At 49.4% G+C, this 27,256-nt stretch overlaps 1 protein-coding gene across 1 annotated transcript; it reads right to left on the bottom strand.

The window, feature by feature from the left end:
- Positions 1-1,542: 1,542 nt before the first annotated feature.
- ALDH2 (aldehyde dehydrogenase 2 family member) lies at positions 1,543-27,256 on the bottom strand. The gene is made up of 13 exons (XM_027566596.1): positions 27,034-27,256; positions 16,540-16,644; positions 15,284-15,424; positions 14,385-14,464; positions 12,020-12,131; positions 11,402-11,530; positions 10,669-10,782; positions 8,772-8,874; positions 7,982-8,166; positions 5,406-5,570; positions 3,600-3,757; positions 2,410-2,524; positions 1,543-1,970 (listed from the first exon to the last, which is right to left on the bottom strand). The coding sequence occupies exons 1-13, from the start codon at positions 27,154-27,156 to the stop codon at positions 1,938-1,940; spliced, it is 1,563 nt and encodes a 520-aa protein (XP_027422397.1). The 5' UTR covers positions 27,157-27,256; the 3' UTR covers positions 1,543-1,937.

Below are 27,256 nucleotides of genomic sequence, written 5' to 3'. Positions count from 1 at the left end.
GGAGGGTGGCATGAGCTCAAAATGTTGCCTTTTGCCACTCATTTGTCATGGGACCGTTGCTGCTGCAGCTCATCATCAAAGCTAAAATACAGAATCATTTTCCTGGCAGTGAACCTCATTTCACCTTGAAGCAACATGAACTGGAACATCTTGTTACTTCCAACTGGTCATAAAATCGTCACCTCAATGAGATGTACCTATTTCAGCTACAGAATGATTAAGAGGTTTTGAATACATATATAAATATGTGTGGTCCTAAGTCACTTCAGTTGTGTCCGACTCTTTGTGACCCTATGGACTGTAGCCTGCCGGGCTCCTCTGTCCATGGAATTCTCCAGGCAAGAATACTGGAGTGGGTTGCCATGCCTTCCTCCAGGGGAACTTCCCAACCCAGGGATTGAACCTGCATCTCTTATGTCTCCTGCATTGGCAGCTGGGTTCTTTACCACTAGCACCATGAGGGAAGCCCATATGTAAATATATATAATCTAAAAGGTTAAATACTAGTAAACCTAATAATCTAAAAGATTTGGTTTACTTGTATTTTATTGTTTAAAATTTAGTGATATTGTTCTGCTTTCATTTTTCATGTCTACTATTTATGACAGTTAAATGCTGTTCTTTTTTATGTACTGCAAATAAGGTGTTTTTCAAAAATTTTATCTAAATGTCAATTTAAAGAAAAAAGTAAATTATAGTACAAGTATATGCATATACGACAAAAATTGTTAAGTGCTACTCAGAGAAATGAAATGAGTCTTTAGTAGAATAGGGGTCGCTTATCAAGACGTGGCTTAGCCTCAGTGAAATAAAGGCAGGGGTCAACCACTGAGTTCCACCACTCCCCTGACACTGTCTGCAAAAAGTATACACGTGTGTTTCTCAGGAAAGGATCAAACTTTTCCCCCAAATTCTTAAAGGAAGCTGTGACCCAATCATGATCACTCACAAACTACGACTGTGATTCAATTCTTTTTGCTCCATTTTCATTGTTCACTAAGGAATGTTCAGCTTCCTAATTTACTAATAGTACTGATTACTAACTTGCCAGGTCCCCTAGCTAAAGGCAGGCAGTGTTCTGGATACAAGATTCAAAAAGTCTGAAAATACAGACCTCACTTAAAATGAGTAAATGGACATCTGGTTTTCAGGTTAATCTCTTATAAAACTGGTCCGGCAGGAATGTGTCTCATTCGTTCTGACCCAGTCTTGAACTTACAACACTGAGACCAGCCTGGAGGGTCAAGTGCGCATTTTTCCCGGCTTACCTCTCCGTCTCTCGGGGCAGGGGCTGCGAGTGCTGCTGAGGTGTCGAGACTCAGTGTGTCGCACAGGGCCCACCGCACAGGGGCTGCCGCACAGGGGCCGCCGCACAGGGGCAGGCCAGAGACACCCGTTAATTACGTGCAGGATACAAAGGCTATTTGGCCCCAAGAGGGGAGGGTGGTAGGTGTTGACAGTGTGACACACGCACAGAGGGGACAACGTATCTGTGTGACAGCATCTCCTTGGGTTGAGACGGAGAAAGAAAGAGTTAGAAAGTGAAGAGCCATAGTGTCTTTATTGAGTTTTTAGTCCAGAATACAAAGCAAGGTGCTAGCTGTTGCCTCAATGATAGTAGAGCGGTCAACAATGGCTTTTCCTTCCCGTTAAGGCAAATTACAGAAGGAAGTGTGTCAGATGGACAGAATGAGATATTTGAATCTGTGGAAAGTCACTTTGAAAGCTAGTAGCAGTATTGCAGTGTAAAAGGCTTTCCATGTACCCTTTGCCGCACACCCAGCCCGTGTATTGGAAGGAACTTTCTTGATCCAAGAGATTCTTCTGGCAGAGTTTCTCTTTTGAGACCTTTAGCGTGCAAGGGTCATTTTTCTTGGTCTTGTGGCTGATCTCTGAGCCTTCCATTACTGGATGAGTAAGAAAGCCAGCGTGGTTCTTTAGGAGTTCTTCTGAGGAACTCTGACTGTGACCTGTGAGGGGAGCAGAGAAGCTGTTAAATCTGCATGCTTCCCTGTGGTCCGCAGGCCTCCTCAGCTGGATGCTGCCGGAGCAATAAGCAGAAGGGTTCTCCTTATTTTCCAACATCTCGACAACCAAATGGTCGATCTGAGCAACCTGCTAGGGCTATGTTCTGCGTTAAGATCACACTCGGCCTCCCCTTGACCCAGTCTTTCTCCACTGGGGGTTTTTCCCTCTTCTCAGGCTCTATAGAACTCGGTGTATGACAAAGCCCAGCAAAGGACTGTGTAAGCACAGTGGTGGTCAAGTCCCTACTTATTCTTCACAAGGCATAGCAGAGACCGGATCTTTACCCTCTTTGGTAGCTTGCATGGCTTAAAACAAGAAACCTGCAGTCAACACTGGTGGAGCCCAGCACAGGGAGAGGGCAGAGAAGGCACCCATACTCACGGTCTTCACTTCGGTGTACGCCTGCAGCCCGTATTCCCCCAGCTCCCGGCCACTCCCAGACAGCTTGTAGCCACCGAACGGCGACTGGGCCCCAAACACGTCATAGCAGTTGACCCTACAATTTAAGATGAGATCTCAGGAGTAACTCGCTGGGGCAGGGATGAAGTATCCTGCCCCCTCAAACTTCCTGTATTGCTCTAAAATTTAACTTTAGAGCAAATTTTACTTTAGAAAAAGGGAGGTGAAGAACCCTACTAAAATCATACAGGGGTTCAAAAGCAGGCCGTGTGAAACAAAGCCATAAGTTGTCTGGTCCTTCATGACATGGATGTCAATACCAGCGTGCACCAAATGCTAGCTTCCCATTTTAATGAATTGTTTTTGCTAATTAGGTGCTGTCTATATGGCTCTGTTCTGGATATTTCATATAAATGGAATCACACGACATGTGACCTTCTGTGTCTGGCTTCTTTCATTTAGTATTGCATTATCCATGTTGAAACAGGCATCAGCACTTCATTCCTTTTATGGCTGAACATTCCATCGCGTGAATAAACCACAGGTTGTGTGTCCATTCATCAGCTCGGGGGCGTTTAGGCTGTTCCCACTTTTTGACTATCGCGAATAGTCTATGAATATTCAGGTACACTTTTTTGTATGGATGTGTGTTTTTTTTTGCCTCCTGGGTATACACCCAGGAGTGGAATTACTGGGTCCTAGGATAATTCTATGTTGAACTGACCGGGGAACTTCTGCCAGACTTGTCTGTAGTGGGTGCAACATTTTACAGTACCACCAGCAATGTGGGAGGGTTCCTGTCTCCACACCCTAACCAACACTTGGTATTTTCTGTTTTTTACATTACTGCTGGCCTAATGGGTGTGACATAGGTGCTAAGCTTTGAAAACCAGGGTGACACAGATGCGGACCCTCAGCGCTGGCCTCCTCACAGCTTGGTGAGGAGCCCAGTCACCCAGCTGCTTGTCCAAGAAGTGCGTCACGGACATACGCACCAGAGGGAAGTTTAATCCCCTGGAGAAGGGCATGGGAAACCTCTACCCGCTACCCCACACCCAGACCCAGGAGGCACTGAGCCTGGTACCCCAACTCCGGGATGTGAGCAGGGGAATACCAAAGAGCCCGGCTTGGGATCTCTGCCAGGGTTGTGAAGGGTTGCAGGAGGCCCTTACCACACAGTGCCAGCCTGGAGGGCCTGGGACAGGTAATTGGCCTTGTCCAAGTCCTTCGTGAAGACAGCTGCAGCCAGCCCGTACTTGGAATTGTTGGCTCTCCCGACGACTTCCTCCATGCTCTTGAACTTCAGAATCTGCATCACTGGCCCAAAGATCTGGGATGAGAGAGCATTAAGGGTGGGTGTGGCAGACTGAGACCCATATGTTAGCCAGCTCTCCCCAGCGCTGAGCAGGTGGTTCTAGCAGCCCCCAGACTCACTGGAGCATGAGGGAAGGAAGCCAGCCGGTGGCCACGGGCCTTACATACCGTAGCTTATTTCTACCTGTGAGGTAGGGGTTTACACTGACAAGTTACATGTACATTTAGTTTCAAAGAACTCAAGTCAGTCGTTCAGCCAGGCACGCATCAGATGCTGAAGAAACAGCTATGAAGAAGTTAACTATGCACAAAACAGGATCTCTGATCTCAAGATGTTCCAGGTTTATCTTACACCTTCCCTGTCTTATTTCTGAGCCATTTCCAGGAATCCTGCTTCCTTTTAAGTGGACAACGGGATTTAGAAACCACAACGTGGGAATCGGGCGTGCTTCTTGTCGTTGCAGTGTGGCTGCTCTCAGCCCCATCAGGGGACAGCCCAGGGAACGGATCCTGATGCAATCCAGTGACTGGCCTATGACCAGGACATGGGCAGAGGGGGAGCCCAGAGGAGCTACCTGGCCCGAATGAGTGGTCGGAGGCGGGAGGTCAGGAAACGCCCCGAGAGGTGATAATCAAGCTGGGACACCACAGGAGCAGAAACTGGCCAAGCCAGAGTCAGGGGGAGGAGCAGGGAGGAGGAAAATGGAGTTCCAGGCACCAGCGCCCATTCTTTTTTTTGGCGCCCATTCTTAAAAAATCCATTTGCCACTAAAAGGAAGTAGGACTTTGTGAAGAAACGGCTGATGCCAGGACTGGGTAGAGAGTGTCACGAGGGAGGTGAGAAGACTGCCAGGAGCCCGTGTCAGAGCTGGAGCAAGAGATGGGGCGTCGTGCACTGAGGGCGCTAGCAAAGCAAAGGAGCTCCTGCCCTCCTTGGAAAATGAGTATTTTCCCTTTCCGTTGAGAATGGAAAAAAAAAAGAATCAAAGTAGTCATGATGGCGAAAAGAGGCAGAACTTTGTTGTATTTTCCTATCCTGATTTTTGCTCTTTTTTTGAATCAATGGAAGAGGGTGGCAGTGTAATATTTTCCCTGTGTAAGGCTGCTAAAGGGCTTCATCCTCCCAGGGGAGGTGGAATGAGTCTGAACTCCACAAGGGCAGAGTACAGGTACTGGATACCCCCGGCTCTCCAGTGTCTGTAGAGCACCTGGCACACAGTAGGCACTCAGAAATGATTTGTGAAGCAAACAAATCAATGAGACAGTTGCTGCCCTACGTTCATAATCAATACCAAGGAGAAGAAGATCAAGGGACTCTCGCCATGTGGGGAATTCTGGCTTCTGACCTAGTCCAGTGTCCTGCTTACATGAAGTCCATGAGAAGTACTGGGAAGAGTCATGCCTTGAGTCACCGCTCACGGGACCAGAACACACACAGGACCTGCAGGCTTGGCCAGGGAATTCAGATACTGCCCCAAACCACTGGCAGCCATAAGAGGCTGAAGAGAAGTACAAGGTCACAAGTGAATTGCAAATGGTTTGTCTTATGCACTGAGCCAGGATTTGACCCAAGGTCAGCAGATGGGTCATGGGTCAAGATGCTGGACTGAACTGTCCACTTTTCCTCCTAAAAACATTCCCTCAAGCGCTGGACCCATACTGACCTCCTCCTTTGCGATGGTCATGCCATCTTGCACGTCTCCAAACACAGTGGGCTGGATGAAGTAGCCACGGTCAGCAGCCGCCCCTCCACCACACAGCAGCTTCGCCCCCTCCTCCTTCCCAGATTTGATATAGCCAAGGACCTTCTTAAACTGCGTTTCATCCACCTGAGGGAGAAGGAGCCCAGAGTTATACAGATGCTACAGCCAGACGTCTCCTAGCTTCATTCTTAGAACCACACAGGCATGGAGATACCTGGGAAATGGGCCAGATCATGAATGCTCCACACTCAGTCACTTCAGTCGTGTCCAACTCTTTGCAACCCCATGAATTATAGCCCACGAGGCTCCTCTGTCCATGGGATTTTCCAGGTAAGAATACTGGAGAGGGTTGCATTGCCCTCCTCTAGGGGATCTTCCCGACCCAGGGATCAAACCCACATCTCATGGCTCCTGCACTGGCAGGTGGATTCTTTACCATTAGCATCACCTGGGAAGCCCAGATCATGAATGCTGCTGCTGCTAAGTCGCTTCAGTCGTGTCCGACTCTGTGTGACCCCATAGATGGCAGCCCACCAGGCTCCCCCGTCCCTGGGATTCTCCAGGCAAGAACACTGGAGTGGGTTGCCATTTCCTTCTCCAATGCATGAAAGTGAAAAGTGAAAGTGAAGTTGCTCAGTTGTGTCTGACTCTTAGTGACCTCAAGGACTGCAGCCTACCAGGCTCCTCCGTCCATGGGATTCTCCAGGCAAGAGTACTGGAGTGGGGTGCCATCGCCTTCTCTGATATTAAGCCTACCATTTTTGTTTTTCAAGTATGAGATTACTAAAAATTTTAACTAGTATGAAAATACATTGATGGTAAAGGTATGTTACATACTCTGTAATATTCATATACTATTAGAAGAACTGATAAAACAGGTTAATTATACCTCAATTTAGAAAGGAAAAAAAAAAGGACTGTAAGCTGGTACAGCTCTTTGGGCAAGTGTCTTAAAAATTAGACAAAAAATTAGATGTTCATATCCTTTGACCCAGCTATTTAACTTCTAGGAATTTATGCTACATGTGACAAAGGGACCTGAACAAGGATAGTCACTGGGGAACATCTTATAAAAGCAAAAAGCAGAAACAATTCTAAGTATACATCAGTAGAGGAGCTGGTTAATATAATTGTGGTATATCCATATATTGTATCATCATTAACAACAGATCAATCAACACAGAAAGACAGCCTAAGATATTTCTTAAAGGGGAGAAAGCTTGTAGAATGATATATATTCCAACTTTTGTTACAACAAATATACCAAAATGTAATTCTGTGTGTGTGAGTGTGGTTGGTTACCTACGGAAAATGGACATGGAGGGGAAAAGGGGAATCTTACTTTTTACTGTAAACTCTTTTTTTATGAAGTTTCTAATACAAATCTATATTACCTTAATAATTAAACAGCCACAAACCACAAAGCAAAATGAGAGAAAAAGAGATGCTGTAATGGCAGATACATGTCTTGATTCATTTGTCGAAACCCATAGAATGCACACCACCAAGAGTGAACTCTAATGCAAGCTATGGGCTTTCGTTAATAATACAACAAATATATCAAACCGAGGCAAGATGTTAAAAACAGGAGAAACTAGGGAGTGGAAAGGTTTGGGGTTTATGGGAACTCTGTACTTTCTGCTCATTTTTCTAAAAAAACAGAATCTGTTAAAAAAAAAAAAAAGGGCTGCCTTGGCTGGCCCCAGATTCTGGGGAGTGAACACCAGCAACACAGGTGCCCCAGGACAGTGGAGCTCACAGAGAAGCCCTCGCGGGCCCCAGAAGTGGCTTCAGGGCTGCACAGAAGGGACTTGTGGGGGCAAGCATCCCTGATGCCTGGTCCTATGGCTCCTCCTCCCTGGGAGGAGGTGGCCCGCACGGGGCCCTGTGGAGTGAGCCCAGGACAGCTGGGTCTAAGGACAGTGCTGGTAAAAGGACCAGGATATGAGAGGAGGTGGTGGGGAGAGGTACTGCTGTGTTTCTTACTGTGATTATTATTGACTATTAATTCAAATGAATACATGCTCATGGTAAAAAAAAAAAAAAAAAAATTTTTTTTTTTTTTAAATTTTCGATCAAACAGCTCAGAAGAGTATAAAGTGAAATGAAGTCCCTCTGCTACCCATACATGGCCTTCTGCTCGCCTCCCAGAAGCAGCCGCAACGAACAGGTATGTGTGTGTCTTTCTGGTCAAGGCATTTTTATGGATGGCCAAGGTCCAGAAAACACATGTTCCCTTTCCCATAGACACTCCTCCTATTTATTATGTGTGTGTAACTTACCAAGGGTAAGTGTAAGTGTAACTTTCTACTGTTAGTTTCCACTTCACGGCCACTCTGGGAGTTAGGAAGGGTAGGCGTTACGGGTGAGAGACTGGTGGCTCCGAGACAGCAGGTGGCTTCCCACGGGCACACAGCTGGTGCCTGGCAGAGCTGAACCTCGGAGCCGGGCCTGCCTGACTCAAGAGTCCAAGGCCCTTTCTGCTTCTCCACGGCGGCTCTGGACACTTGAGACCTGAGTGCCACCACCGAGCTTACCTGCGGCCCCTGCTCAGTCCGGCTGTCAAAGGGGTTCCCAACCACACGAGACTTGGCCCGGGCAACACTCCGTTCCACAAACTCGGCGTAAATGTCCTCCTGCACAAAGGTCCGCGAGCCTGCACAGCAGCACTGGCCCTGGTTGAAGAACAGGGCGAAGTGGGCCTGCTCCACGGCCCAGTCCACTGGGAAGGCAGAAGGCAACCACGATCAGAGAAGGAAAGGCCTGGCCCCTGTGGCGGCTGCTACCTATTAACACTGCCAATAGCACTCACACCCGCTGGGTGCCAGACCCCATGTGGGAACAAGACAGGCCTGACCTCTCCCTTCTCCAAGCACGGAGACCAAGTGGCAGACAGACACGAAGAGCAGTGGTCCTAACCCACTACGGTCCTGAAGCCAAGGGCGGCTGGAGGACAAGCCAGCTGGCCTGCGACCATCAGGGAAGACTCCCTCAAGGCAGACACATCTAGGAGCATCTCAACAGGACCAGGAGAGAGGACGTGATGGAGGGAAAGTAGCCTGATCTGACAGCAAGCTGCACAGCTGGGCAAGTCAGTAGCTCAGCCCAGCTGGATTACAGACAGCAGAGAGGAGAAAGGCAGGAGACAGGCCACGGCCACACAGGCCGGAGGGCCACGCTGAGGAGTCTTTCATCCTGAGGCCCTGGGCGCAGAAACCAATCCAATGGATGATAAGGATTGCAGAGCCGAGTGGGACCACAGGGGACACAGCTAGTGGCGAGTTGATATCAGACCTCTGCCTCCCACCAACCAAAAGAAAACCTTACTATCAGCATCTGACATGATGATATTGGGACTCTTTCCTCCTAGCTCCAGGGTCACTCTCTTGAGGTTACTCTTCCCCGCAGCAACCTGGATTAGGTGGCCAACCTACAGGGAGGCATAAACAGGGACAAACTCTTAGTAGAGAAGAAAAGAGCCAAACGTTCTCACAGGCACAGAACAGAAGTCCCCACAGCTTGAGGGAGCAGCTGGATGAGAAGAGACCTGGAGAATTTCACCACATCTGGCCACTCACTCACATAGCAGCCCCACCCTCTGAGCTCGCAGGATGATGACGATGTAACGACAAGTCAGAGTCACTGCCGTGTGGCTTCTACCTCCTGAGCACCATCTACATACCAGACACTGTGCTAAGTGCTTTGTGAGCACTGAGGTCAACCCTCTAAACAACCTCAGAGGGAGGGCCGCCTCTCCTCCTCCGTTCAGAAGTGTGGGAGTGGCAGCTCAGAGTGGTCAAGTCACTTGCCCACTTGCCCTGGAATCAGAATTCACACTGGGCAAACTGCGTCAAGCACCAGTTCAGACTTGCATCCCGCCTCCTCCTCAGTGTTCTAAATGGTATCCCCCTCACACAGCAAGGATGGGGTGTTTTTCACCTCCATATTCCAAAAGCCTGGCACAAAGACACCCCTGTGCTTACATGATGGGTGAACACACATTATCTCGGTCGGGAAACCATCCCCTCTGCCAGATTCCCAATATCCCCTTGAGGCGTTGATTTAGGTGGTGACTAACCCCAGAGAGAGTGGACCGTGTCACCTCAGCCACTATTCTGCCGTCCCGCAACCGCCATCTCTACATACAGACTGAATATTTGAAGGCATCTTCGTCTCAGGGAAATCATTTTGAAGATCCCCTTTATTATGCTATTCAGTGTGCCTTCTCTAAAGTCATGGGATAAAGCCTCCCAAAAATTCAAGTTAGCTCTTTAGAATGAATTTTGCTTCTGCTTCCAAGGTAATTACGTTTATGGAATCCCCAGACATCTTATACTTCTTTGTCTCTCCAGGGCCTGGCCCAGAGCAGCACTCACTCATTCATTCACTCACTGAGTACTTACTCTGGGCTAGATCTTTGTTGAATAAGCTTTATCTCACTTACGCCAACCCTGGCAAGTGGGCAGAGTTATTATCCCCATTTTACAGATGGGGAAATGGAGGCTTCAGGAGGCTGACTTGCCTAAGGTCACATAGTTAAGTAAGTGCTGCTGAAACACTTAGTTTGACTCCAATCATCTCCGCCACTACACCATACCTACATCTCTACTGCATAGATACTACCATCCTCAGTCTAAACACAATGACTGGAGCCCCCAAACACATGCAGTGAATCACCCCAGGTCATAATGACAAGGCTGGGATTTGAACTCATGTCTCCCGGAAGCCCACTCTCTTTAATCACCAGGACAGCACCAAGGAGTCTGACACAGCCCAGGTGCTTTGACGTTGGGCAGGCCGGCACCTCTGGGCTTTAGAAGTCTAGACAGCCTTGGCTTCTTTGTCTCACATGGGATGTCAACCCACCCCCTGGCCCCACAGCAGCTGGAGTGTCGACCAGTCTACAGAGGGCTCCACCCTGATAGACTCTGCTGGCACACCTGGGCCCCTTGCACGAGCTACTCAAAGACAGTCCTGGGGCAGACCCCCATCAAGTGCCCAGAGGCTAATCTTATTATTATTTTTTGTTTTGATCGCACCACTTTCAGGATCTTAGTTCCCCAACCAGGAACTGAACCCCGGGCCACAGCCGTGAAAGCACCAGGTCCTAACCACTGGCCCACCAGGAAATTCCCCCAGAGGCTGATCTTGAACTCACTGTCCTCTGAGGACAAGGGCGCTTGAGCCAAATGCACCGCAAGCCTGAGGTGCTGGGATGCCTTACCTCAGTGGAGCCGGTGAAAGCCACTTTGTCCACGTCCTCATGGGAGGCGATGGCAGCTCCCGCCGTGGGGCCAAATCCAGGAATAACATTGACCACACCCGGAGGAAAGCCAGCCTGTGAAAAAAACACCAGGGACACTGGAGTCATTCTCCTGCTCCAGAGTCCAGGCAGAGGAATATGCATCCCTTCCAAGAGAGGCTGAGACAGTCGGCGCAGCACCCAGGTAAGCAGTCTTACTGGGTGCTGCTCAGGAGCTCTAGATGGTGCAGTGAGGAACCCGTTTGTGGGATTCCCTGTGGCTGCTGCCCCTACCCCTGTGGCACTCAGAATGATAATCTTCATAGGGGTTGCTGTTCAGTCACTCAGTCATATCCGACTCTGCGAATCCGTGGACTACAGTATGCCAGGCTTCCCTATCCTTCACCATCTCCTAGAGGTTGCTCAAATTCATGTCCATTGAGTCAGTGATGCTATGGAATCATTTCATCCTCTGCTGCCCTCTTCTTTTTGCCTTCAATCCTTCCCAGCATTGGAATCTTTTCCAATGAAAAGGGGTCTGGCAATGAAACCCAACATAGAAAAGAGGGGATGGGGGGTCACCTAGGCTGAAGTGTGATGAGCAGAGGTGAAGGGGGTCAGGCCCTGGCCCCACCGGGGGACCCCTCATCAGAACTCCTATAGGACAAGCCTTTAAAAAAGGCATTTAGAGGTCAAGACAGACACAGCCACGCACCTCCTTAATCAGGTTGGCCACATAGAGGGCAGTGAGTGGAGTCTGCTCAGCCACCTTCATCACAACCACGTTTCCCGTCGCCAAGGCTGGGCCCAGTTTCCAGGCTTGCATCAGGAGCGGGAAGTTCCACTGCAATCAACAGCAGCCACTGCCAAAACCTCAGCCAAGAGCTACAGCAGCCGCAGAAAGCGGCAGCCAGAGAGCAGAGACTCTGAACCTCTCCTGTTTCCTTCACAACTCCATTATAGATGAAGACAGACGAGTGGGCAGGTGGCGGGGGACAGTATCAGCGACTCATGCTCATTGATGCTTTTACCAATGTGGCGGCACCACACTGCATTTACACTGCCCTCCCACCCTCAGACAGCTACTCTCACTTCCACTTTTCAGATAAGGAAACCAGTTCCTAGGGGTATCAGTGACTTGCCCAAGGTCACAGAGTTCGCACACGGCAGGGCTGGTTGGTTTTGTTAAAACCCATGTTCTCAACCACTGCCCAGGCCACCATCCAACATCACCCCACAGACCTTCCCACCTTGGCAATGAACCTGCCCGAGACTGCTGCCTCCCACAGCACTCCTGGTAAACCTTCACGTGTTTGTTTTGAGTCTGACTCACTGGGATGATCTGCCCACACACTCCCACAGGTTCATGGCGGGTGTAGCTGAAGTAGTCCCCGTCAATGGGAATGGTTTTCCCATGGTATTTGTCAGCCCAGCCGGCATAGTAACTTAAAAAAAAAAAAGAAAAATAACAACTTAATCAGTGACTGTCAGGGACCCTGTAAACCCTGGCAGAAAGCAAAGACTCAGACTGGTCCAGCTGGGTCTTTCTGATAACTGCCCTTGCTCTCGGCTTTATTTCCAAAGAGTTAGCTAACCACTAGGGTCTCAGTAATTCATTCTAGATAACTAACCTTGAAGCCTCAGACTCACCTGGGGTGCTTGTAAAAAAGCACCAAATTCTAGGTACCCACTTCGGACTTATTCAGTTGACTCTCTGCGGCCTATGCCCAGGAGTCAGTATTTTTAATAAGCAGATATATTAAACTGTGACTGTCTTACCAGTGCAGCACCGTAGGTTACTATCTGAGAACCATGGCTCCACTCTAGTGGGAAAGTGCAAACCCATCTAACAGCTGGCACTTGTGTGCACAACACCGTACTACCACTGAGGGAGCAGTGACCAGAGACAGATCAAGGACTGAGTTACCATCCAGACACACAGGGACACCACTGGTGAAAAAGCACTGCAGGATAGTCGAGGGGAAGAAGAGCCATGAGTGTGCAGTATGTACTGATTTTCAGGGAAGCAGGAAAATGAAAGACGGGGAGAGATGTAGCACGCGGTGTGAGAGAGCTTGCAGAAATGAACGTGTCTGCTGCAGTTGGCCCAAGACCAGAGTTGACCTCAGTGTGAACATGGGTGGGTGACCCTGGGGAAAAAACAGCCAGGGAGTTATTTTGCCAGTCTGTACAAATTAAGGCACTGCTGCTCCCTTCCTCTTAGGCCTATACGGTGTGTGTCTGCATGCCTCAGGACAGATGTTGAATCAGCACAGAAGTATACTGCTCAGACTCAGGAGGGCCTGGCGCTCTGCCTGGGGTTCACCCAGCCACTCCCTCTTGGGTATTCTTGCAGAGTACTCTCGATCTTGGCACGCCTGTCATTTGGAGCTGGAAAATTCTTCACTGTGGGAGCTGTCCTATACCTGCTAGGATTTTTAAAGCATCCCTGGCCTCTGTGCACGAGATGCCAAGTAGCAGCCCTCCCTCCCAGTTGTGACAACCAAAAATGCCTCCAGACATTACCCACCGTCCCCTGGGAGACACAGCGGCCCTAGCTGAGAAGCCCTGTCACAAGAAAGAAGCACTGTTTTGTTCTCCAGCCCATATGTCTTCGACACTGCTTCTTCCCCTCCACCCCGTCCACATGGGCACGGGGCAGCAGCCATTATTTGTATAATGACCTGTCCACCCGAACCACAGCTGGTCAGACTCAATCAGGGCCGCTCCTCCAGGAAACTGGCATGAGGACTAAGGGGCTGAGGTCAGTCTGGCTGGAATCAAGCACAGAGAAGAAAGCCCAGGTGTGTGCAACCAGGTTCCAGCATGCAGACAGGCCCAGGCCCTAAAGAGGCTGGGGTAGTCGATCAAAAGAACGCAGCAAGGAGGCAGCAGTGACAGTCAATGGCCTTGTTGGTTTAGACCCCTCACTCCCTGTAGCTGCCCAAGTTAGCCTGAAACCTCTTATTCCTCATCTTGTATTTCTCGGTTATTAAAATGTTTATGGTTAAACCCAAAGCTAGCAAGAGGAAGCAAATAATGGAGAACAGAGACAGACGAAATGAAAAACAGAAGAACAACAGAATCAACAAATTCAAAAGCTGGTTCTTTAAAATGGTCACTAAGTTGACAGACCTTTAGCTAGACCAAGAAAACAAGGGAGGGACTCTCTGGTGGTCCAGGGCTAAGACTCCGCACTCCAAATGCAGGAGGCCCGGGTTTGTTCCCGGGTCGGGGAACCAGATCCCGCGCGCCACAACTAAAGATCCTGAATGCCACAACTAAGACGCAGCACAGCCAACTGAATCAATAATGTTTAAAAAGAAAAAAGAGAGAAGCACAAATAACTGAAGTCAGAACTGGAAGTAGGGGATTATGATTATAAAAAACGAGATCGAAATGATTAAGAGAGAATGTGATGTGCCACTATAGCCAACAAAGCAGATAACCTCCAAGAGAGGGACAAATTTCAGCTAACCCATGAACTGCCAAAACTGAAAGAGAAGACATGTGCGACTCAATTACAGTCTTGGTACGGAGGGACGGTCCCCCCTGAGAGGGAGTCTCACGACGTTCCCCCAGCTCCTGTGATCCTTTCACAGCCCTCCAGCAACACTCCCCACCCACTCACCCGCCCCCACCCCACCCTCCCCCTCACTGGCACGGCCACACCAACAGCAGGAAGCCTGCGCCCATACCGCAGGCACTTGAGGACCATGTCCAGATCCACCAGGTAGGAGATGATATAGGGCTTGCCGTTGTCCAGGGTCTCCAAGGCCTGAGTGAAAAAAAAAAACAAGATCAGCACAGACGGGTGGGCACAGGAATGAATCAGAGCAAATCAGGCGATGAGCAGCACGGAGGCTCAGCATGGTACGAGGAGGGCTGGTGGCCCCTTTGTGCTGGATTTCAAGGCACTTCTGGGCCTCTTCAATGGCAGGGAGCATGAGGCGGGGACGGGAGGAAGGAGGCACCAACTTCTCATTCAGTCATTTCATAAACATTTGTTTCAAGCTTCTGCTCTACGGCAGAGCGATGTTAGGAATACAGAGGTGATCGCTGGGAGCTTATAGAACAAAGAGCCAGCAAATAAGGACACAAATCATTAGTCACAAGTGTGAGGACCAGGCAAGGTCGAGTAGATCATGTTGAGGGAACAGGGCTTTATCCTAAGACTACGGGATGCCATGGAAGGCTTAAGAGCAGAGTATCATGGTATAATTTGTCTTCTAGAAGGTTCACTGTGGCTGCTATGTGCAGTATGGATTGGGAGAGGTGAGGGTATTGCCTCCTGGTTTCTTCTGCCTCTTGCAGCCAGGGAGGAGGCCCAGCACATAGCAGGCTGTCCATCTTCTGGGCTGTCTCCAGGAAGGCCTCCCCATCATAGCCGCCTCCCCACCCGTCTCCTTTCTTAGCCAGACCCATCACATCAAAGGAAACACTCAAGAGGCTCCCCAGGTTGATACAGGGGCAAACCCCAAAGGTCTCCCCTACACCATTCTGGTCAGTTACTTGTCAGCGATGCAACCCTTTCCTGACTATCCGTGGGATGTCCATTCTCCGTGTAGGTTGAGAAGGCAGGAAGTTGGGGACTCACTGCCAAGTAGGTCCGGTCTCGCTCAATCAGATCAGCCAGGCGGTTCAGCAGCCGGCCCCTCTCGGACGCGTCCATGCGGCGCCAGGGCGAGCCCAGCTGGAATGCGGCCCGGGCAGCCTTCACTGCTCTGTCCACGTCTGCCTGGAAAACACCCACCCAGGCACCTCAGGCCTTCTTAGCAGTAACCTCCTCCAAATACCTCCTGACCCACTGCCAAACGCACCCACAGGGGCTCCAGTCGATACCGGTGGAGACACTGCCTCAAACAGTTCCTCCCAGCCTCGAACAGCTCTGTCGACCAGGTTTAAGATGAGCAGCTGGGCTCCTTTCCTTCTCAGGAGTCAGAGAGGGAATGAGGATGCTGATGGTTTCCCATTTCCAAATCCCCCAAAGAGTTATGTAGGGAGCAGCAATGCAGGGATCAGTACTTAGAAACTGGTCATTTCTGCCCCTGCTTCCTTCCCAAACAAGTCCAGTAAAATTAACCATTCCTTCTGAGATGACTGCAGTCTACAACACATGCAGGTTTAACCAGCTTCTCTCTCCTTGGGGAAGCAATAAAATCAACGCAGCATTTTTCATAGAGGCAGATGTGTATCAGGAGGTGGGGAGCATGGTTGTCATTAATATTAAATACGTTTACCATTAGACTATGAGTCAGAAAAGTATTCACACTTTCTTTTAGCAAAGGAAGCAAAGCTTTAAATGTGCATATAGAAGACTGTCTTAAAGCAGAGGACAGGAAGCATTCTTGAATCATTTGTTAAAGCTTTTTCTGTTTCAAAAAGTGAAGTGTTTTTTTTTACTGAATGTCTAATTTTTTAACTTTAATATTACAGTTTTTTAATTACCATGGGTATATGTAAATCAAAAAAATACTACAGACACCGTAACTAGATCTCAGAAGACCCAAATTGTGTTCAACAAGATTTCCAACCAGCTGTGCACTTCCCTTCTCTGACCTTCAGCTTCCAGGTCTGGGATGGAGAGACTGGATTAGACATTCTCAAATTAAATTCCAAGTCGGCAATTCTACAGCTGTATGAATTCTTGAACTGGGGTACAATCTAGCACTTTTATCTACAAGGAAGAGTTTCTGTGGCTTCACTTACTCAAAAATCTTAATGGGCATTTTAGTTATTAAAGTAATACACGATAGTTTCAGCCATACGAAAATCTATGTTAAAGAGTGAAACCGCCCTTGCCAATCCCCAGCCTGCTTAGCCCTGCCCTGAGGTTAAGTCACCAGTTCTCACCTTGTCCCCTTCAGCCACGTGACAGATGACATCCCCAGTGGATGGATTGACCGTGGGGAAGGTTTTCTTGCTGACGGCATCATGCCACTCATTGTTTATAAAGATCTGCAATGAGAAGGAAAGTCCTGAGGAGCAGCTCTCAACCTGATACTGACCAACAGCAATGTTTAAAAAAAAAAAAAATCAGAGAGAACAAATAGGAATTAGCTTCAGAGGTATGTGGCCTAGAAGTTAAAAGCACAGGCCTTGGAGACAGTCCAAGCTGGAGCACCCACTCTGCTAAAAGTACTGAGGTAGAGCATCAGTCCTTTCAATGCCCTGGTTTCTTTGGCCCGAAAAATGAAGACTACATACCTTCCTTATCAGTTATCTGTATCTACCACTGTGTGACATCACCTCAAAATTTGGTAGCTTAAAATGATTTATTACCATCTCTCACGGTTGGGTCCATTGATTGGGCTCAGCCGGGCAGGGCTTGGTCATGTGGTTGCAGAGCGAGGGCACCTGGGGCTGAAGATACAAGATGCCTGCTTCACTCGTATGTCTGTGGCTACACGGGTGCTTGGGCTTCCTGACTCCATGGCAGACTCAGGCTAGTCAGACCTCTCACATGACAGCTGGCTTCCCAGAGTGTTCAACAACACCAGCCAGAAGCTGGAAGGCTTCTTCTTCCCTTTTTTTTTTTTTCAAAAGACTTCTTTGTTTTATTTATTGATCTTTATTTTTTGGGTCGTGCAGGGTCTTCACTGTGGTGTGAGGGCTCTTTGCTGTGGCACAAGAGCTTCTCTGGTTGGAGCGCAGGTTCTCTAGTTAATGGCACACAGGCTTAGTTGTCCCATGGCATGTGGGATCTTAGTTTTCCCCAACCAGGGATCAAACCCACATCTCCTGCATCGGAAGGCAGATTCTTAACCACTGGGCCAACCAGGGAAGTCCCTGAAAGGCTGCCTAAGATCTAGCTTCAGAAGTCATACAGCCTTATTTCTGCCACCAAATTCCATCGGTCATGTTATATCATAGAAACCACCGTTCCTCTACCACACTACTGTCAGGGTCATTATGAGAACTGAGTTCGATTCTTCTTTTCATCCATTCAGTAAGTATTTAGTGAACATTGCAGTGGGCAGGGCACTGTTCTAGGGTTGAGGACACAGAGTGGAAACCAAACTCAGTAAGGACCTTTCTTTCATGGAGCTGGCATTCTGGTAGGCACAGAAAGTAAAGACACAATTAAATACCCAAGGCAGCCTCAGACTGCAGTCTTAAGTGCAAAAGAGAAAAACGAGATGCAGACAGAGTACTGAAGTGGGGGAAGATAGAGAACTCTAGCTGGGATGGTCAAGGAGGGCTTCCCTGAAGAGCAGACATTTGACTTGAGCCCTGACTGATGAAAGGAGCCAGCCGCAGGAAGAGTGGGGGGAGGAGGAGCAGTGCAGGCCACAGGGACAGCAAGTGCAAAGGCCCCGGGGCAGAAGTCCGTCTGGTGTGTTAGAGAAAAAACAGAGGTGGCCGGAGTTACTGGTGAACAAGGAAGAGAGTGCTAGGAGATGGGGACAGAGAGGAGGGTGGGTCCTGTGAAGCAAGCTGTCCCCTGAGGCTGGGGAAACTGGTCTCAGGAAGCGGGCTGAGGTGTTTCAGTCCCTTTAACCAAGGCTGGGGCAGAGGTCACAGGTGGGGTGAAGTCAAGGCCATCGGTCCAAGGCCTGATTACCTTCCTGTCCCAGGGCTCTCCTGGGCCCCAGCATCCTACCGTGGCCTGGCCCTGGCTGAGGACCCAGGCAGTTGTCTAGTCACTCAGCCAGGTTCTCTGGAAATGTGTGTGGGTATCACTTCATTTGGCTGATCATCAATCTGAAGGGAAAAAAGACACCTCTGTTTCTTCCTGCAGGAGGGCTGGGAAGTGAGCCCCACAGGTCGCTTCCAGTGGAGGGTACAGGTCTGGCATAAAGAGTTCAGCCAGGTGGACCCAAGTTCAAGCTGGACTGGGCCACACCCTGCCTGCGTGCTCCCCTCTGAGAAATCAGCTTCACCCCCTGGTGAACTTGGAGGAGAGGGAGGCCCAGGGGCAGGAGCAGAGATAACATCCGTGGAGGAAGGAGGAGGGCCTGGCACACAGTCTGTGACCACTCTGAGCATCTGTTCCCATCGCCACCCTGAGTGCAGGCTCAGGGTTCCAGGCTCACACCCACCGCTTCACGGACGCACTTGAAGCCAGAGATGAGTAGCTACAGAGAGAGGCAGGCCGCAGCGGCGGAGTGAGACGGGCTAGCCTTGAACTGTTCCCTGCCTTTGACCAGGATGTCAGCGCCTGGTCCCATGAAGATGTTCCCCCCGACACCTACATGTCATGGAAATGGCTAATGACTGTTATTTAGCTACTCATTATTCAGCAGCCCCTGTATTGGAAGCTTTCCAAAACGGGATCATTCCCATTTAAACTTCATAGCAAACTAAGGTGAGTTTCATCCTCTCTACAGTGGGGGGTGGGGGTGGGGGACACTGAGGCACAGAGAGGCCAAACCACCTGCTCAAGGTCACACAGCAGTGAAGGCAGAACCCGGATCTGAACCCAGGTCTTTGGAACTCTGAGACCTGTGCTCTTTGCCCAGTTCTCAACTCCAGTCCAGAGCCCATGTCTGCCTTCAAGGAGGTCAGAACTCTTTTTTTCTTAATCTCCACCTTTATGGTTTACCCTACTGCAAGCTTGATTTTGAGTTTTTATTATGGGTGCTGTAAAAAAGCACAGCCTCTAAGCCACACAGACATGGGTTGGAATCCTGGCTCTACCTCTCTCAAGCTGTGACCCTGGGCCAATCCCTTCATCTCCGGATGCTTTATCAGTCTCTGGAAATAATACATCTGGGGGCATAAATGTGAGGGTAAAATTCCACAAGGGGTGTAAAGCTCCTGGGCCAGAACCCCACGCACACCATGTCTCACCACTACAGTCCCTGCGTTCCTCCAGATACCCTGCACAGTAGCACGCAGAATTAGTCTATCCTGAGAAAATCTCCACTGTTATTTCACAAACCTCAGGAGGTATGAAGTGGACAATGGGCCAGTCTGGTGAAACTCCCCAGGTCCTACACCCTTCCCCGCTGGGCGAGGCCCACACTGTCCCCTGATCTTAGTCCAGGATCCTGGCAAGTCCGCTCCCTAGCCTGCCTCTCAGTGGCCTGAATTTGTTGAGTCACTCTCCATTGTTGAGTTTTCAACAATCCATCCTCCCTTCTAACTAACAGGAGAAACTGGAGTTTGCAGGAACCTAGAATCTTCCTTCTGTTTATAGAGTTCCCACTTTCCCTCTCCTAGAACCAGGCTTTAATGGTCTCCTCCTTGGGGAGGTGGGGCAAGGGGGGAACTAGGGTGAGAAGCGTTCCAAGACTGAGGCACTGCCGAAGTTCTGCTTCAAGTGAGGAGAGTCTCATAGTGACTTCTTGAATAAACACAAGAGCAGACTCCAGGCCAAACACTTCCTGACCTCTTGAAACCCAAAGCCTAACTTACATAACATGTTAACTCAGTCACCCTGGGAGGCGGTCCTACCAGGCTCTCACTTACCCCTTCTAGCCTCTAGAGCACGAAGGATGACACAGGGTGCCTGCAGGAGGGGCCTGGGCAGGAGGAACCAGAAGGGCCCCGGAGCTGCCTCAGGAGGGGCCTGGGCAGGAGGTACCAGAAGGGCCCCGGAGCCGCAGGGCGAGGAGGGAGAGAGCAGAGGCCAGGACCTGCACTGGTGCTGCGGTTCTGAGGGGCATGGGACAGACACGGGGAGCGTCCGCACTCAGCAGCAATCACGGACTTCTGTTTTGTAAACTGCTTTTTTTATGAGTGAGTTTATCTTGGACATTATTCCACAGGCATATCTGTCTCACTATTTTAAGCAACATAGCAGTCTTCAAAACTTAACAGACCTCAGTTTGTTGAATCATGTCCTACAAATGCACTTTAGGACAAGTTTTCACTACAAGCAGACCTCAGAGATATTTTATTTTCAGTCCAGACCACTGCAATAAAGTACTGTAATAAAGGGAACCACATGAATCTTTAGGTTTCCCAGTGCATATGAATCTTGCCTGGAGAATCCCAGGGACGGGGGAACCTGGTGGGCTGCCGTCTATGGGGTCGCACAGAGTCGGACACGACTGAAGTGACTTAACAGCAGTGCATATGAAACGTTTGTTTACACTATACCAATCGTTTTAGGGTGCAATATCATGGTATCTGGAGAAGGCAATGGCACCCCACTCCAGTACTCTTGCCTAGAAAATCCCATGGACGGAGGAGCCTGGTAGGCTGCAGTCCATGAGGTCGCTAAGAGTTGGACATGACTGAGCGACTTCACTTTCACTTTTCACTTTCATGCACTGGAGAAGGAAATGGCAACCCACTCCAGTGTTCTTGCCTGGAGAATCCCAGGGACGGAAAGCCTGGTGGGCTGCCATCTGTGGGGTCGAACAGAGTCGGACAGGACTGAAGCGACTTAGCAGCAGCAGCAGCAGCGTGATATCTAAAAAAAAAAAAAAAAAAAAATGCGCCTACTTTGAACTGAAAAAAACCTTACTGCTAAAAAGTGCCAGTCATCTTCCGTGCTTTCGGCAAGCTGTAATTTTTTTTTTTGCTACTGGAGGATTTGAAATACGGTGAAAATTACCAACACATGTTGGGAAAAAAAGCACTGACAGATTTGCTCCATGCAGAGTTGCTACAAACCGATTTGTAAAAAAAAAAAAAAAAAAAAGCAAAACACCACAGTTTCTTCAAAGTGCAGTAAAGCACAGCGCAATTAAATGAGCTCTGCCTGTACTCCTGACGGTGCTGCTGCAGTGAACATCTTGACTTGATGTGCATCTTTGCAAAGCTGGGGCAGGTTACTGTATAAAAATTAGAACTGCTGAGTTGCAGGATAACATGATCCTTGGCTTCCTCAGATATCTTGTATTCCAGGTCCCCGCAGATTAGGAAATGCAAACAGAAACGTGGTGAGGGGAGAAGCTGGGGCAGGGACAACAGAGCTGAGAGCAGGACTGCAGGACCCTGGAGAGGAGTCTTAACGAGAGGAGTCTTAACCAAAGCGAGGACACAGGGATGGTCCAGCGCAGCCTCCACCCATGTCAACAGACAGTCATCATCTGCCCATGGTCTCCAAGAAAAGGTTAAATGCCCTTCAGTAGCTCCAATTTACAGACACAGGACACACTCTAGAAAGACCTCATTTCCAAGCTCAGATGCATGAAAGAATTCGGGATCCATTACCTAGGAAATCTACATCCCTGGAATATGTTCTTTTCCCTAAGAGTAAGCAAATGCTTGGCTTTCTATCCTGGATAGCTTCTGCTGGCATCTGATTTTTCAGTGGCAGCTGAGTACTTTATGTCAAAGAGAAAACATATTATCTTTCGTATTGCAAGATCCTAAGGAGAAACGTTCAGAATCTGAACGTTGGAATGCCACACGCAGTCACACTTTTCCACACAATCATCTAGATATCTCCAGGTTAGTTTGGGGTTAAGGCCAAGGGCGGAGAAGGCAATGGCACTGCACTCCAGTACTCTTGCTTAGAAAATCCCATGGACGGAGGAGCCTGGTGGGCTGCAATCCATGGGGTCACTAAGAGTCGGACACGACTGAGCGACTTCACTTTCACTTTTCACTTTCATGCATTGGAGAAGGAAATGGCAACCCACTCCAGTGTTCTTGCCTGGAGAATCCCAGGGACGGGGGAGCCTGGTGGGCTGCCGTCTATGGGGTCACACAGAATCGGACACGACTGAAGCGACTTAGTATAGCATAGCAAGGCCAAGGGCAGTTACCTGGCACTGCCCCCAAGCCCTCCTCTGTCTCCTCCACATCCCCCAGGGTCTTTGGTCTCACATTCCTGGACTTTCACCACTTTCAAGATGGGAGGGCTGACTCCACTGTGGACTGTTTGCCAGACAGGCAATTTCAATTTGTCAACATGCCTGTGGGCTTACAGTTGGGCAATCTCTAGCTCACTGCAATCCCTTCTCTAGCCAATTTCAACACTCCCAATATGTCCTCACAATCTTGTTCACATTAACTCCACAATTCTTTGCAAAAAGGCCCTTCTGAGTAGAACTCTTAGGTTCCCATGCCTTGCTACTAGAACACAAGATTGTAAACAGTTTCATAAATGTCAACCTTCAATATTTACTGAGCAGTAATTATATTCCAGGTGGCTCAGCGGTAAAGAATTTGCCTACCAGTGCAGGAGAAGCAAGTTTGATCCTGGGTTGGGAAGATCCCCTGGAGTAAGAAACAGCAACCTACCCCAGCATTCTTGCCTGGGAGATCCCACGGATTAGAGGAGCCTGGAGGGCTACAATCCATGGAGTCAAAAAGAGCTGGACATGACTGAGTACACACACATAGACACAAATTATGTTCCAGTCTTGGTGTGGAAATACAAATGTGAACACAAACTTGGCTCCTCCCTTCCAATTTAAATATTCAGTTCAACTATCTCATAAATATTTACATCTTTGTTTGACCACTGACATTTGCTCACTCTTGTGGACCTCCGTGATGGAGCTCTTGATCTGGCTCCGCCTCCCCAGATCCATCAGCTGCCTGGAATCAGATGACCTAACTCTTCCTTTGCAATCATGTTTTTCTTCTGCTCTGACCACCCTGTGTTTGCTAAGTTGCCTGGGGGGCTGCCCTCTTTCCCAGGCCCCTCTGGGCTCTGCTTCTGTCCTTCCCCAGAGGACAGGGGCAGGGGATGGGCAGAGCATGGGGACTTGGGGTGGACTAGCCCAGACCACCCCTCCAAGGGAGCCCAGATGACCTTCCAGACCAGGGACCAGCCTGAGTCACCTCAGCATCCCCAGGGCACATCCACGCTTGGTACAGGGAGAATTGATGCTTTTGAACTGTGGTGTTGGAGAAGACTCTTGAGAGTCCCTTGGACTGCAAGGAGATCCAACCAGTCCATTCTGAAGAAGATCAGCCCTGGGATTTCTTTGGAAGGAATGATGCTAAAGCTGAAACTCCAGTACTTTGGCCACCTCATGCGAAGAGCTGACTCACTGGAAAAGACTCTGATGCTGGGAGGGATTGGGGGCAGGAGGAGAAGGGGACGACAGAGGATGAGATGGCTGGATGGCATCACTGACTCGATGGACATGAGTCTGAGTGAACTCCGGGAGTTGGTGATGGACAGAGAGGCCTGGCGTGCTGCGATTCACGGGGTCGCAAAGAGTTGGACACGACTGAGCGACTGATCTGATCTGATCTTGACCATAGGGCCTGGTCATGAGGCATCATAGCATGGGGTCTTGTGTGTTAAGAGCTAACAGAGCTAATCTTGAACGCTGGTTTCACACAAATGTGAACTTGACCTCCCTGAGGCTCAGTTTCCTCATCTATGCAATATGGTTCCTACAATTGTTGGGAGGACGAAACGTGAAAATGTAGGTTCAAGTTATCAGGCGCAGCGCCTGACAGATCGTAAGTAATCAGTCATCACGGTTATGGGGTCACAGTTCACATGTATGTCCACAACACACATGGCCAGTCTCAACGTTGTCCTAACCCAGTCACCTCTAACTTAGCCGGTTCCCAGCATGCTCTGGACATACTGAACAGCATTTCTGTTTCTTTATAATAGAAGCAGAAAAAACCAAGGTGGGGCCAGTGAAATCCTCCGATTCCCTGGGTTGCCCAAATCTACTGTTTCTACAAAGGCTCTCACAGCTTCTCAACAAGCAGTAAAAGCAGTGCAATCAGCGTGGGGATATTTCACTTGACTCGTTCAGCCTGCAGCCAACTCCGAACCACAGCCTAGCCCAACAGAGGTTCTGGTTCATTCCATAAGACTGCAAGGAAAACAAGATAATTCAAAACTCCTATTCTGTATATATCGCCTGTTAGCAGTGGTAACAGGAATCCATCCAGGACAAGTTGAGGCAAAAGGACCCCAAGAAAGTCGACCAAAACACCCCACTGTACCTCTTCTAGTTAAGAAACAGAAGTGAGAAGGAAAAGATCCATTGCCTATGCCACCCTCTCTTCAAGGAGAGACCCAACAAACTTGAAATGCAGCATTCCGCACCCCCAGTCACCACCACCATGTCGTTGGATGAGAAAATGCAACGCCTACAGAAGCAACTTCAAAGCCTAGGTCACAGCGCCTTTGGGGCAAGCTCCAGGATCCAGAAGAGTTCACTGAACATCAAGGAGTCAATAATCCCCAGAGAAATGTTGGAGCATATGATCTAGTTTGTACCTAGAATCCCTGGTAAGAAACTTAAAACGTTAGGATTAGACCATGACATTCTTGCTAGCAGGGATTATAAGAACTCAACACTGAAAACCCAAGGAGCTTTAAAATGTGCCTGTACAGCAGAATGTCATCCTCACGTGAACTGCTTTGCAACCTTGGAAAAAGTAAGATTGGAATCTACTAATTTAGGAAGATAACCAGATGCATTGTTTAATGAGACAGAGCTTCAGAAGAGCAAGTGCAAGGATCTCATTTAAATAGGAAAAAAAAACCACCTAGTGCAAGCTCACTTGCCCAATGCTCTTATATATGCACATGTGCACGCGTGCCCGCAAATTTACCACCTAACATTGTTCTTGGAGGGAGTGCAATGGAATATGCTGGAAGTTTTACTTCTGCATTTGTAAACAGTGAGCAATGGTTACTTTTATGATCTCAAAGAAATGTGATAAAAGCAGCTGCAGAAAGATTTCACTCGGCGTTACAAACTAACCCTAGAGAGAACTCTAGATTCAGGACCTGTGCTATTACCACGGATATGCGCGCGCACATCTGGACCCAGTTTCCTCACCTCCACATGAGCACAAAGGAGGAGGATCCTTATTAGAACCTGTGGCCACAAAAGCTTGGGGTGCTGCCGTCTTTCCGTCGATATTTCTGCGTGATATGCAAGTCTTTCAAGCGTGAACTCCTTCCTCCTCAAGCAGTCTACTGAGGAAGCAGCAGCTGCTGCCTTTTTGGCTTGTGTTATGCAAAGGGCATCTTATTTTATCCTTTGTTTCTATTCCCTTGCTAATGACGATTTGTAACACACTTTAAGGGGCTTCCCTGGTGGCTCAGTGGTAAAGAATCCGCCTGCCAATGCAGGAGAAGAGGGTCCAATCCCTGGGTGGGGAAGAGCTCCCGGAAAAGGAAATGGCAACCCACTCCAGTATTCTTGCCTGGGAAATCCCATGAACAGAGGAACCTGGCGGGGCTACAGTCCATGGGGTCGCAAAAGAGTCGGACCCAACTTAGCAACTAAACACCACCCTTTAAATCACACATCTACCCACTGCCAGGGTGTAGATTTACAGTGAAGCTCCAGACCAGACAATCAAGTCCCCTGTTGAAAGCAGCCAGCCAGAGGCAGGCTCCCCAGCATCTTAGGTCAGCAGTGACCCCTATATTCCCACCTAGAGTTGCAACAAAAATACACAGAAGTTTCTGGTTATTGGCTTACTCTTGGGAGCCCAGATGTGAACCCCAGCCTGACCACTGATTTGAGTCTTTGGGTAACTCACTGCATCTCTTTGAAAATTCAGTTTTTTCATCTGTAAAATGGAGATAACCACAGTACCTACCTCACCAGGCTGCTTAAGGATTAAATGGCCAATCAGGTAAATGCTTAGACTGGTGCGAAGGAGGTGCACAGAGAATAGGAGCTGTGACTCCTGCAAGTGCCCGTGCAGTGAATGAGCCCCTGTGCTCATTTTCCGGCCCCTCCCCAGGCCGGAAGAAGAAGGGGAAGCTCAAAGAAGGGCAGCAGCTACACTTGTTGTAAAAACAAAACGAACTCTTTCATAACCAGTCTCCTTCTCGGTGAATTCTCCAGCACTTTACCCAAACTCAAAGGTCAAGAGAAAAGATGTGCCAAAGTCCTGGTTGACCAAGAAGTCAGCCACTGGGAATCGAGGTTATACTGGAAAATCCTTGCTTTGATCAAAGAAAGAACCCTTGGAAGGTGCAGACACCACCCCGGGATGACACTGAGGTGGCAAAGATCCCAGACCTTTTCCAATTCCCAGCAGTGGAAGCAGCCAGGACATCAAGTGGCCACGGCCATGGCCTTGGCCTCTCCACTGGGGAACTGGTGAACTTTTAGTTGAAAAGGACCCCTTTTTCCTGTTTTCCCATTTGGTCGAGGGCATGAGTCAAGGGATAAAATATGACGAAAAGACAAAACGGCTCCTGCAAAGAGGGTCTTAAATGGACATGTCCTCTGGATGAGTGACGTCCGGATGACTCTGCGCAGGCACAGGGACGACTAAGAGACCCGAAAGCCGAGGACGACTGGGGAAACAGCTGGATCAGGGAGCCGAGGTGTCCGAGGCGCTTAAGGGGCCAAACTGCTCGCGGGGAAGGAAGGGAAGTTGTGTAGAAAGAGCAACTGTGAGCAAACCCGTGGAGACCCAACGGGGTAAACTGAGGCCCGAACAGATCCAGTCCCTTCCCACTCGGCAGAGAACAAAGCACGGGGGCGGCCTCACCTGGTTGTACAAGACTTCAGGCTGCTGGTTGGGGGTCGGCACGGCCTGGGTGGCGGCGGACAGCAGGCGGCGGCCCTGGCGGGGTCCGAGGCGGGCGGCGGCAAGCGCAACGGCGCGCAACATGCCGAGGCCGGAGCTGGGACAAGGGGGCTCGAGAGGGCGGCTGGAGCCTGACTGCCTGCGGGGCGCGTTATCACGCGGGGCTACCTCTCCCCGCCCCCTG

The sequence above is a fragment of the Bos indicus x Bos taurus genome, chromosome 17 (assembly GCF_003369695.1).
Source record: "Bos indicus x Bos taurus breed Angus x Brahman F1 hybrid chromosome 17, Bos_hybrid_MaternalHap_v2.0, whole genome shotgun sequence".
NCBI lineage: Eukaryota > Metazoa > Chordata > Mammalia > Artiodactyla > Bovidae > Bos > Bos indicus x Bos taurus.
The sequence above is the reverse complement of the archived record's forward strand: the minus strand, read 5'-3'. Positions and strand labels throughout refer to the sequence as shown.

Excerpts from the sequence above, each read along its gene's own strand:
- ALDH2 (XM_027566596.1), bottom strand. The coding sequence starts at position 27,156 with ATGTTGCGCGCCGTTGCGCTTGCCGCCGCCCGCCTCGGACCCCGCCAG. Across the intron at positions 14,465-15,283 it reads GAGACCGGACCTACTTGGCA|GCCTTGGAGACCCTGGACAA; the intron begins GTGAGTCCCCAA and ends TTTTTCACTCAG. Across the intron at positions 10,783-11,401 it reads TGGCCAACCTGATTAAGGAG|GCTGGCTTTCCTCCGGGTGT; the intron begins GTGCGTGGCTGT and ends TTTTTTTCACAG.